The sequence below is a fragment of the Mustela nigripes genome, chromosome 10, assembly GCF_022355385.1.
Source record: "Mustela nigripes isolate SB6536 chromosome 10, MUSNIG.SB6536, whole genome shotgun sequence".
Taxonomy (NCBI): Eukaryota; Metazoa; Chordata; class Mammalia; order Carnivora; family Mustelidae; genus Mustela; species Mustela nigripes.
In genome coordinates, this window is record NC_081566.1 from 10482228 (window position 1) to 10495159 (window position 12932).

The 12932-nt window shown below is 47.4% G+C and overlaps 1 protein-coding gene across 4 annotated transcripts in view; it reads right to left on the minus strand.

Moving 5' to 3' along the window:
* Positions 1–12932, minus strand: part of SMYD3 (SET and MYND domain containing 3) — a 769649-nt gene that overhangs the window by 69999 nt on the left and 686718 nt on the right. For all 4 annotated transcript variants that reach the window (XM_059412565.1, XM_059412567.1, XM_059412568.1 and 1 more), the window contains one exon: positions 12341–12449. In XM_059412565.1, coding sequence (XP_059268548.1) covers positions 12341–12449 — 109 coding nt within the window. The remainder of the gene's footprint in view (positions 1–12340; positions 12450–12932) is intronic.

Below are 12932 nucleotides of genomic sequence, written 5' to 3' on the forward strand. Positions count from 1 at the left end.
CCAGAGGGATCGCAGGGTCCTCCTAGTCAAGATGCTTTGATGGTGCTCTGTGTTCTCTTTATTTGGTGGTGAATGCAGCCTTGGAAGCAACGGCTGGGGCAGGGGGTGACCCCTGAGCGTTAACGTACAAGATCCGAGACACTAAGATTAGTAGATTTTATCCACGGGGGGGCGAGAAGCAGAGAGGACCCAAAGGGTAGAGCTGGGCGAGAGGACCGACTTGAAGAAACTGAAAAAACACTGACATCATTCATCTAGAAGGTGAAACTAAATATAGATACAATTAACAAGCAGACTTGATCATTTTATAAGTGATGGATGGAGCAGAAGAGAACAGGAGAGAAACCAAAGAAAGAAGTAGGATTCGGTACTGTGCAAAGCCTGGCAGCAACCGTCTTCCACATGTGTGTGAGTGACGTGTCACTCCGGGGGGTGAAGAGACAGGAGGGGAGTGGAAACTCAGCCCTGCTGAGGGAGCACATGTGGTCCTCGTCTTGGGCGTCAAGCGGGCGGACAGGTGAGCTGGGGTACCAGTTCTCAGTGATGCAGGGCGAGAGCGCCCCGTGGCTGTAGGCATGGCTCTCCATGGGGGGCCGCAACCCTTCAGCTCAATGGGAAGAAGAAGAGGGCTTTTCCCTCCAAAATAAAGTTACAGTAAACCCCTGACCAAGCAGAGCAATGGTTTCCTGTAGCTCTGTGGCTCCCCTCGCTCAGACCCTCCTACCCCCCCTCCCCACATGTACACTCCAGAAAGGACAATCTGGGTTTCATCTCCTGCAGCAGTATGTAAAACAGATTAGAGAAACAGAAACTTGAAGCCGGCTCACACTGGGAAAAGCTTATCTCTTCCCATTATACTCTATTTTTTTCAATAGTAGCATTTAAAAAGAGCCTCCACATCATCTTCCGCCGAGGACACATCTGAAGCCTCCGAGGGGACCGCTACACGGGTACTGCCTCGAAATGTCAACCAGGAGACAGCAGCACTCCCTGTCTGCTGCGTGATCGCGTGGTTCATTCCGGGATAAAGACAGGGTCCCAGGACTGATGGCAGTCTTATCACATCTTTTTGAGTAATTTTAAAATTGTGGTCTTATATTAAATACATTAAATCAAATTATGAGTTAATGCTGCAAACAATAGCTTGCTTATTAATTTTTAATACAAATATATTAAGCTTATCAAGGATCTCATATACTCTCTACCCTGAGCCTGAGGGAATCCAATAAATGACTTCCCCAAGCATGATTTAAATATGGATATAAAATCAGAGGGAGAAGAAATGGATGCCTGATAAGAACCTCTGGAATCACACTACAAGAGGGAAAAAAGGCAAGTTTTCTTACTCTGCACGTCTCAGGTTGAAAGCTGAGCAGGGGAAGGGGAGGGGAATTGGTCTAAGGCATCCGAAGTAGGAAATGTAAGAAGCCGGACCTGCAACACATCCAGTAGTTCCAGAACAAGAGCTCTTTCCAATGGGCAGCAGAAGAGTCCAGCACCTTTGATGACACGCCTCAGCTCAGCAGCGCCCCTGCTGGCTTTTCTCTGATCTACACCTTCAATAACTAGGATCCACGGGAAGGACCCGTCTGCCCAACTCATCCCCACTCCACCAGAGGCGAGACTTACTGAAAACGTGGCTCCATTCATTCACTAAATATTGTCTAAGCAGCTCTACTGAGTAAGACTTGGCCTTCCCCGGGGAAGAGCTCTGGCACAAGAAGGAGAAAGAACTGGAGCAGGACAGTCTGTGATCAAGGGAGCTGTGAGGCACTGGGTGTCCAGGGGAGAAAAGCACCAGCACAGCCCAAGGGGACCTCCGGAGGGTTAAAGAGGTGGTGAGCTCAGGACTGAGCCTCCCACTGGTAATAAAAGGACTGCTCTGTGTTGCCAGATTTAACTAATCAATCCAATGAGTATGTATCAAGCATCTGAGAGACCCTGAAGAAGTCATGTCACCTCCCTGTGCCTCAGTTTCCTTAATTAAATAAGGAAGAGACTGCACTAGATTAATTCTAGGGGCAAACCAAGTCCCGGAAAGAAGACAGTGGAGTGGATTTGGCTTTGTTCCAATTACCGTGTTACTGATTTCTAATTTAATTCTACGTGGTCAGAGCATTTACTCTGGGCCCCCGGAATCCTTTTATCCTCCCTGAGACTTATTTATGGCCCAGCATGTGGTCGTATATGGTCTGCAGGCACTCGAATGTATTCTGCTACTATTGGGTGGAGGGTTTTATAATTTTTTTTTTTTTTGAGAGCTACCATAAATTTTTTCTTTTTTGGAGAAGCATCTTTTCATCTGTTTTTTTGGCCATCTATCTTCTTTGAAGAAATGTCTCATTGAGTCCTTGCCCACTTTTAAAATATTTACTTATTTATCTATTTATTTAGAGTGATCATGGGGAGGGGCAGGGGGAGAGGGAGAGAGAATCCCAAGCAGATCCCACACCGAGTACGGAGCCCGACATTGGGCTCAATCTCATGACCCTGAGATCACAACCTGAGCCGAAGTCAAGAGTCACTCAGGTGACTGAGCCACCCAGGCGCCCCCTTTGCCCACTTTTTAATTGGGCTGTTTCTTTGGATATCAATCCCTTATTAGATACATGATTTGGACAAATGTCTTATTCTGTGGGTTGCTGTTGATTGTGCCCTTTCATGCATAAAACTTTTAAATTCCGAAGCCCTCCAGTTTGTTCATTTTGTCTTTGGTTGCCTGTGCCTTGGGTGTCATATACAAGAAACTGCTAAATCCAATTTCATGAAATTTTTCCTCTATGTGTTCCTCTAAGAGTCTTATAGTTTCCGTTTTTATATTTAGGTATTTGCTCCATTTTGAATTACCTTTTTTTTAAAAAAAAGATTTTATTTATTTATCAGAGAGAGAGAGGGGGAGAGAGCGAGCACAGGCAGACAGAATGGCAGGCAGAGGCAGAGGGAGAAGCAGGCTCCCCGCCGAGCAAGTAGCCCGATGTGGGACTCGATCCCAGGTCGCTGGGATCATGACCTGAACCGAAGGCAGCTGCCCAACCAACTGAGCCACCCAGGCGTCCCTTGAATTACTTTTTAAAAACAGTATTAGCAGGGACCCAACTTCATTCTTCTGCACATGGATATCCAGTTTTCCCAACATCATTTGATGAAGAGATGGTCCTTTTCCCATTAAGTGGTCTTGGTACTCTGGTCAAAAATCACTTGAACATACATGTGACAATTTGCTTCTGGGCTAACTATCCTTTTCCATTGGTCTATATGGCCATCATTTTGCTGGTATCACATTCTTCTGATTACTGTAAGCTTTGTAGTAAATTTTGAAATCAGGAGGTGTGAACCTTCCACTTTTTTCTTCTTTTTCAAGACTGTTTTGTCTCTTGGCGGTCTCTGAAGTTTCACATGAATTTTAGAATAGAGTTTTCTATTCCTAGGGAAAAAAATCATTGGGATTTTGATAGAGGTTGCACTCATTCTATGAATGGCCTTGAGTAATACTGGCATCTAACAATGTTCAGTCCTCCAATCAAAAACAAAGAATGTTACTTACTTAGGTCTTCAATTTTTTCAGCAATGTTTTATAGTTTTCAGTATATAATCCTGTCACCTCCATTGTTAATTCTCAAGTATTTTATTCTATTAAATGCTATTATAAATGGAAATGTTTCCTTAATTTCCTTTCTGGATTGTCATATAAGAACACAACCGACTTTTGCATGTTGATTTTATATCCTGCTACTTTGTTGAATTTGTTAGTTTTAATGGGTTATTTTTGTGGAATGTTTAGAGGTTTCTCCATATAGTATCATGTTCTCTGTGAACAGAGATAATTTTGTTTCTTTCTTTCCAATTCGAATGCTTCCACCATTATCTCTTCATGTACTCTTTCCTCTTGCCTTCTTTTTTCTTCCTTCTGGGGCTCCCAATGTTGCATCTTTGTTACTGGTCCCATGGGTCCCTGGAATTCTGTTCCATTTTACCTTTTATTCAGTCATTTCCTCTGTTTTACAAGATTGAGGACCTACTTCTATTGTTCTATCTTCAAGTTCACTAACTCATTCCTCGGACCTCTCCATTCTGTTGTAAAGCACCAGTCTGTTTACTTTGGTAACTGTATTTACCAATTCTTAAATTTCTATTTGTATCTTCTTTATATTTTCTTTTTTTCAAAGATTTTTAAAAAAATTATTTGAGAGAGAGCGCGAGAGAGGTGAGAGAGAGAGAAGAGGGAGAAGCAGACTTGCCGCTGAGCAGAGAGCCTGACTCAGGACTCGACCCCAGGACCGGGATCATGACCCGAGCTCCTACATCCTCTTTATATTTTCTATCTTATTACGGAGACTTTCTTATTTTTTTCATTTGTTTGGAGGGTGTTCATAATTGCTCACTGAAGCATTTTTGTAATGGCTGCTTTAAAACCTCTGTCAGGATCTGTGGATTCTCTCCGCCCCCAACCCCCCCCCCCCCCGCCCCGCGCTGCCCATTAAGATTGAGATCTTCCTGGTTCTTGGTAAGACAAGTGATTTGCAGTTGAAATCTGGACATTCTGTATATTTGGTTGAGATTCTGAATTTTACTTAAACCTCCTGTTTTAGCTGGCTTTCTCTGACAGTACCCCAGTAGGAGAAGGAAGAGGCAATAATCGGGAGAAAATACCTTTTATGCCAGGTGGAGATAAAAGTCCAGATCCCCCATTTGGCTTCTTACTCGTACTGGGCTTCCACTTTCCGGCAGGTAAATTTCTGTTTGTTTCCTTTAATAGGACATAATCACTATGCTTTCATTTTACTGACCGTTCTGTTACTTAACTTCTTTTTTGGTTCAGAAACATACTTGATACTAATATTCTCTATTTGGAGATTCGTAGGGGGCATTCATATGTATCAGAGTCTGGGGCATTCAAATAACTCTTACGAGACATGCCTGATGATTATGGTGCAACACGCCCTGCTGTATTCTGTCCTTCCTCTCTCCACCCCACCTGCTCCCAGGCTGCGGTGTGATATTACACATTTAGAAGAAAGCTGTTTAATCCAGAGGCCAGGGGGACTTCCAGAGTCCAAGGAGGGGCTTTAGGGAGTCCCTGAATCCCCCATCCCTACCCAGTGTTGGGTGTATGTACATTTTTCTCCAGTGAGTCAGTGGCTCTTATCCGATTCAAAAATAAGCATGTGATCAAAGAGGTTAAGAATCATTGTAGCAGATGAAGGAATGGGAATCACAGAACCGTATGTTTTAAATCAGCCATTTGGGGGGCCTTAAATTTAGGGGGTAAGCTGGAGTAGAAAGAGACCCATATGGTTGTGCTTTGAGCTTTCCCTGGATGTGTCTGAGTAGCTAACAGCTCTGTGAGAATGAGAGAAACGTCCAGGGCTTGTGGCCTGCGCCCCCTGCTCAGGCCCAACAAAAGCTAAAAAAGATCCTCAAAATGTAAAATGCGTCATCAAAATGAAATGAAAAGGGAAAGGAACATGGCAGTGTAATGTAAACAATTTACATCTAAATAAAAAATGATTACCGAAGGGGAAGAAGTCTGGTGTTTTCCAAGCTGCTTCAGCTTGGCCAGCTTAGCCCAGGGTGAGGGAGTCAGCAGCCAGAGCTCCCAGGAAACAAACAGGTTCACTGATGAGACAGCCCAGACCAAGAGGGTTGCCCACGAGCTCCAAGAAGTCAAGTTAGTGGCTAACAAAATTCTTCCAAGAAATGAATGGAAAGGAATGAAAACAGATTAGAGAAAGGAGGAGAGAAACACTGCACAGGGACCCCAGGACTGGCCTGTGGCAGCAGTCAGAAGCATTTCAGCAGAGCCCAGTGGAGATGAGAGGCTAAACCAAGCCAGCGGTGGGCTAAGTGGATCCCTTCCCCGGAGGAGGCTGGCCTAATGGGATCTGCAACCAATTTCTGCTTCTGAAGCCTTTCTCACTCCTGCTCCAAAATCAGCCTTTGAAACCCTTTTCAAGTTTTTTCATCCTATTATTTTCAGAGTCTCTAGTAAAGAATATCTAAGAAAACATCAGTATCAAAAGGCAGAGAACAGATCTTCCCTTTTCCCTCTCGGAATACCTGAGCCCTAAGAAAACTCAGGAAGAGAGGCTTTCTGCAGGATGAAACCAGCCTGCTCTTAGGCTCCCAGGTCCTGTGGGCTTGCAAAGCAGTGGTCATGCCCTGCCTGGCCCTGTATGTGATGATGGCCATGTCCCGCCTGGCCCTCTGTTTGACATCATAATTTGTAACAAGACAGATGTATCTTTGGTCTTCATCCTAGTTTCTGACACAGAGCTTCTAGAACCCTTGGAAGTTCCTAAGTGCAGCAAGCAATAAAAGTGTCTCTTGTTATGTTAATAACTCGGAAAGCACCTGGCGGAATGGGTTTGGTTACTAGGAAAACCAACCACGTGATTGACCTCTGAGGAACAAAGAGGAGTTAGAGGCCGAATCAATCCCCAACAGCAAATGACTTAATCAATCATACCTGGGTACTAATGGAGCCTCTATGAAAACCTTAAAGGTTTGGGGTTTAAAGAGCTTCCAGGTTGGTGAACACGTGGAGATCTGGTTAGACTGGTAAGCTCTGAGAGAGGGTGGAAGCTGCGTCCCCAGACAGTGCCATTATTCCTATTATTATTATTATTATTATTAGCCCTTAACTTGTGGCATCTGATGCTATCTCTGAGTGGAAGGTATCAAAACTGAACGGAATTACAGCACACCTAGCTGGTGTCCCAGGACTGCTTGTTGGATGAGAAAACCCTCGCCACACACTGGAACGAGCGCGATCGAAGCCTCGCTCTGCTAGTCATGCTCAGCTAAGGTCTAGCCAGGATCTGTCCACCAGCCATAGACATATTACATTTACGTATTAGCCGAAAGGACAGGACCAGGGAAGAGCTTTTTAAAGATCTCCATTCATTAAAAACTCCATTCATTCAAGCACGGGCTTAGTAGATTTTGCTGTGTCTGGGGCACGTGTATCTGTTAGGTGGAGCCAGGAGAGAGAGAACAAGCCATGTGAAACGCTGGGAAGCCGTTACAGAACATAATTGTTCAACAGGGGACACGCCGTATCACCCCAAACTACAAACCCAAGTGTGGAAGGGACCAGAGGGTGGAAAAACCATCAGAACAATGATTCCTAGAACAAGAGAAATCCTTTAGAGTCTCAGAATCCTTGGGCCTTGGCAAAACCCCCTCACACGCTACCTCATTTGCTTCTCCAAACCACTCTACTGGGTAGGGATTATCTTCATTGTAAAAGAAAGAAAATTCTATTCAGAGGGATTCAGAGTCATGGGACTCTCGCGTGACCCTTGTCACTCTAAACCTGAGGGCTCTCCCCACCGGGCAACATGGACGGGCATTTCGGTTGATAATCAAAACGTGGCAAGAGCCTCAGCGACTTCCAGAGCCAAACAGGACGCGTGGGGTCAGGCCACGCTTTAACCCCAGGCCTCGGGGCAACCTGGCAGATGCTGCTCGGAGAATCTTCCATTGGCAGTAGTCAGGGTCCATGCTGGGCCCTCCCTTTGGTACCAGGAGGAGGAGGTGCTAAAAGAGTTAACAAAGGAAGCTTCTGGAGGTGAGGTAACATCGCTAGAAGAACGTGAAGAAGGCAGCATGGAATGGGCCCGGGGGGAGGCAGAGGGGCAGAAAGAGGGCCGTGAGGCAGGCGAGGATGGCTTCAGCATCCACCCAGCCCACGTGATCCTGTAAATCCTCTTCCAGGTATCTGTCTGCCTTCCTGCCTTTGCAGCTGATGCTTCTTCCAAGAGTTGTGTGCACACAGAGGCGATAATGCCTCACGCAAGGAATGAGGTGACCTAACTCTCCACTCAGCTGACATCAGGGACTCAGCAGACCTGCAGGGATTTCTGCACGCTCAGTCTCACCAGCGAGTCCATCTGCCTAACCGGGCCAGTGTGCAGGGAGAGCACAGAGCCTGGGATTCCAGCTGCGCTTTAATGTCCTGTTTGCATGTCTGCCTCCCCCACTGCACTGGAAGGACAAAGAAAGAATTTAATCCACACATTAAATTGAATTAATTTGAATTAAATGGAATAAACTAGTCCTGGCTCTGCCTCACCCAAAGGATGACTTTGGACAGACTCTAGAATGTCTCCACGCTCCAGCTCCTTCATCTTTCAAAAGGGAACAAAACCATCTGCCCCAGTCACCTCATCTGTCGTGGGAACCAGAGAAGTAAGGAGCAGTAATTTTTTAAAAGGTTTATTTATTTATTTTAGAGAAAGAGGGGAAAAGGGCAGAGAGGGAGAGAGAATCTGGAGCAGACTTTGCCCCGACCTGACGCAGGCCGCGATCTCAGGACCCTGAGATCACGACCTGAGCCGACGAAACCGAGAGTCGGGACCCTTAATGGACTGAGCCCCCGGGCACTCCTACATATGAGCAGTATTAGTGTTTTCTAGTCCTACAGAAATAGAAAGGATTAATTTGAGCTCTAATGAAACAAATTGCAGGTGACCCTGGGTTGGATACACGATGCACTTGAGACATTTCCCCCATATTACTTTTGTCAAAACGTTCTCACGGCTGACCCTCCCAGGAAGTATCTTCTGCCTCACGGATTCAACTAGAGGCCAGCTACTAGCCAGGCCAGTAAAGGGACGTTTTCCCGAAGACTGCGAGAGATGGCGAGGCGTTCCTCCCCGTCTGGGAAGAGCCGTCGGACAAGGTAAGAACAGGACGAGCCGTGTGCTTTCAGGAATCTCAGTGTTCTTCCTGGTGACCACAGGCTTATGTCAACAAAAGATCAGGAAAGGGAACATGGCTATCATTAAAAAAAAAAAAAAAAAGGCAAAAAACCAGCACTAGGGAATTTCATTTTTAAGGGTCTTTGAGGCATTTGTGATTTTTCTCCTCCACACGTGGGTAGCTGCCCCTATCATGGGACCAGCCAGCCCCGGGCCTTCCCCGAGCAACCTGAGGGCCGGCTTGGATCTCTGCACTGCAGCGCTTCTGCAGACGAGGGCCCCGTGGCCCAGGGGGTCCTGTTCAAGTATCAGGGGCTCCGTGTGAAGCCTCACACATTGGGTCTCCTGGGACCCGCCAACACCTGGACCCCGTGAGGACACCAGCTCTCCATCTGGAAGCTACGGTTTGAGTGGGAGGGAGCTCGGCAGGGGTAGGAAGGCGGGGGCAGCAGAGAGCCCAGGGGCGTGGAGGCTCACGAAGAGGGTGAAAATAAACATCTTTCTTGTATTCCAACACAGACCCAGTTCTCCCAGTTTCTCGGCGCTTAGCGCTCCCAGCGCATGTACCGCTCTGACTCCTCCCCGCCTTCCTCCCACAGGGAACACCTCCTCCTGTCAGGTCTTTGTACAGCACTGAACCAGTCACCAAGACAACTGCAAAGACCTCCCGGTCTCCTGGGCGTCAGGTGTCCCTACTATGGGATACCGCGTCTTACTGTGTTACTGTGCTTTCCAGATACCGAGCTTTTAAAAAAAAAAAAAAAAAGAAGGCTCATGGCAACCCCGTGTCAAGCAGGTCTACGGGCACCATTTTTCTAACAGCATTGGTGCACTTTGTGTCTCTGTGTCACATTTTGGTGATTCTCGTGATGGTTCAACTATTTGGTCATTATTATATTTGTTACGGTGATCTATGTTTTTTTTTTTTAAAGATTTTATTTATTTATCTATTTATTTGACAGAGAGAGAGAGAGAGAGAGATAGTGAGAGAGGGAACACAAGCGGGGGACTGGGAGAGGGAGAAGCAGGCTTCCCGCTGAGCAAGGAGCCTGATGCGGGCTCGATTCCAGGACCCTGGGGTCCTGACCTGAGCGGAAGGCAGAGGCTTAACCGACTGAGCCACCCAGGTGCCTCTATCTGTGATCTTTGATGTTACCACAGTAGTTGTTTTGGGGCACTATGGCCCAAGCCCATATAAGACACATATAATAAATATGTACATAATAGACATGGTGTGTGTTCTGACTGCTCCACCACTGGCCACTCACCACCACCCCTCCTCGGGCCTCCCTGTTCCCTGAGACATGATACTGAAATCAGGCCAATTAATACCCTTCTAACAGCCGCTGTGTGTCCAGGTGAAAGGAAGATTAGATCGAAAGCCAGAAATTATTAAGGCGAGTGAGGAAGCTGTGTCTACACTGAGGCAGAGGGGATGGCGGCGGAGGCACCGAACAGTGAGGCAAGCTGTGAACGCAAAGGGAAAGTTCTTGAAGGTTACAAGTGTTATTCCTGTGAACACACAAATGGTAAGAAAGTGAAACAGCCTGCTATGGAGGACGTTTCAGCGGTCTGGATGGAAGATCAAACAGCCACGACATTCCCTCAAGCCAAAGCCTAACCTAACTTACGGAGCTAGTTATCCATAAGATCCAGCCAAGATAATAAATGAAGATGGCTGCACTGAGCATTAGGCTTTCAATAGAGACAAAATGGCCTTATACTGGAAGAAGAGGTCATCTAGAACTTTCACAGCTACAGAATAGACGTCAATGCCTGGCTTGAAACCTTCAAGGGACAGGCTGACTCTCAGGCACTAAGGCAGCTGGTGACTTTAAGCTCTGACCTACTACTTAAGGGAAAAAAGGATTCCTTTCAAAAGATTCCGGCCTCTTGATAATGGACCTGGGCACCCAAGAGCTCTGACGGAGCTGGGCAATGAGATTAGGCCTGTTTTCATGACCACTAACACAACATCCATCTAAGCCCATGGATCATGAAATAATTTGCACTTTCAAGTCTTAATACTGAAGAACTACATTTCATTTGGCTACAGCTGCCACAGAGCGTGATTCCTCTGACGGATCTGGGCAACGTAAATCAAAAGCCTTCTGGAAAGGATTCACCTTTCTGTTTCATCTACTCTAGATGCCATTATGAACACCCGTGATTCATGGGAAGTCGTCAAAATATCAACATTCACAGGGGTTTGGAGGCAGTTGACTGCAACCCTCAGGGAGGACTCTGAGGGGTTCAAGACTTCAGGGAAGGAAGTCACTGCAGAAGGGGAGGAAAGCGCAGGAGAACGAGCATCAGGAGCGGAGCCCGAGGACGGGACGGACGGGCTGCAACCTCACGATGGAACCGAACGGATGAAGCGGCCTCTCATGGAGGCGCAAGGCAAGTGGTTTCGTCGATGGAATGTACTTCTGCTGGAGATGCCGTGAAGACCGTTGAAACGACAACCAAGGTTCGGAATATCCCATAAACTAAGTTGATAAGACAGCAGCAGGGTTTGAGAGGACTGACTCCAGCTCTGGGAGAATTTCTCCCACGGGTCCCATGCTACCAAGCAGCATCGCATGCTCCAGAGAAATCCCTCACGTAAGGAAGCGTCCATCGATGAGCCAAACTTCGTTGTGGTCTGATTTTAAGAAATTGCCACGGCCACCCCAACCTTCAGCGCCCACTACCCTGACCAGTCAGCAGCCACCAGCAACAAAAATATTATGACTCCCCGAAAGCTCAGACAACAGTTAGCATTCTTAAGCAATAAAGTATTTTTAAATTACGTATATATTTTTCTTTCAACATAATTCTGTGACACACTTCATAGACGAGACATATCATATAAACATAATTTCCATAGACGCTGGGAAGCCGAAAACTTCACTAGCCTCTCTTAACTGTGACACTAGCTTCATGGCAGCGGTTTGGAACTGAGCCTGCAGCCCCTGTGAGCCGGGCCTGTTGTGTGTGACCAGTGCTCTGCGGGCAGCGTCGGCACACTGGCAGGAGTACAGGGTGAAAACCTGCCAGGCCCCGGGGGTGGGTGGAAGAGCGTTTATGGTAGAGAAAATGTCTTGGTAAAGACCCAAGTGTGATCAAGTTCAAGGTGTCCTGGGCAGCAGGGCACGGCTCAGTGTATGCTGGCCATGGGGAGAGGGAGGGGAGGCTAGAAGGGGGTATGGGCTGCAAAGGTGGGCTCTGGGCGGGGGTGGTCAGGAGGCTGGCCTGAGACTCAGGTGGAGATTAGGGACTATGGTCTGTGGGGGTGGGTGGGGGCGGCATGGGGAAGGGTGACCTGCTCCCCTGGAGTAGGGCACAGGTGTAGTGATGTCCCGAAGGTCAGTTCGTGCCCGTTATTAAGACCTGACTGTTACATTGTCATGAATTTTAGGAGCTGGTCGATTTTCCATGGGTAGTTTGAGATCAGCCACGGTGCACGCATTTAGACCGCAGAAATCCACAAACATCCCAAATCAGATTTTCTCAGAGCTGGTCGTTATGTTGAACAATGATGGGCATGTGTTTGTGTGTACATGTACATAGAGTCACTACAAGTCACAGGGACGCAGCCTAGTGACCGGTGGACCCAGTACACCCCACAGAAGGACACACGGTCCTGACACACTCACCAGTCTGAGGTTCTTCATCGCCTGGGGGAACATGCCTTGGTGCAACTGTAGTTTGCCGACTTTCATTACCTGCACCCCTCGGACGGGATGGCTTCCAGGGAAGAAAATCCTGGAAGAAACCGAAGGGTAAACCATGTCAGCAGCTCTCATCTTTGTGGCCAGTGTCCAGTCAGGAGACCATGAAAGGGTCGGGGGCAGACCCTGGCTGGGGGTGTTCGGGAGCTACTGAGAGGGTCAGCTGGGTAGTCAGGACGGGACGGTGTCCTTTGTGTCAGGAAGGAAATCACGGGCCTGGAAAGTCTCCCTAATCAACACGAGAGAAGGGAGACAAGGGTGGATCTCTGCGTTTCTCTCGGGGAGCGGGTGGGGACACGTGGAGAGATCAGGTGCTGAGCTTATCCTCCAGCCTTGCCTATGAGGTTCCAGCACCTAGAACAGCTCTGGAACAGAAGATGGCCACTCAGTACATATTCAGTCGACAAATTAAGTGTTCACGACGCCCCATGGAGATCCCACTGAGATGCCACCATGCCCTCCTTTTAACCACCAAGCCCTTGGAGTTCATCGTGGCCCATCTTTCGTACAGGTCCTG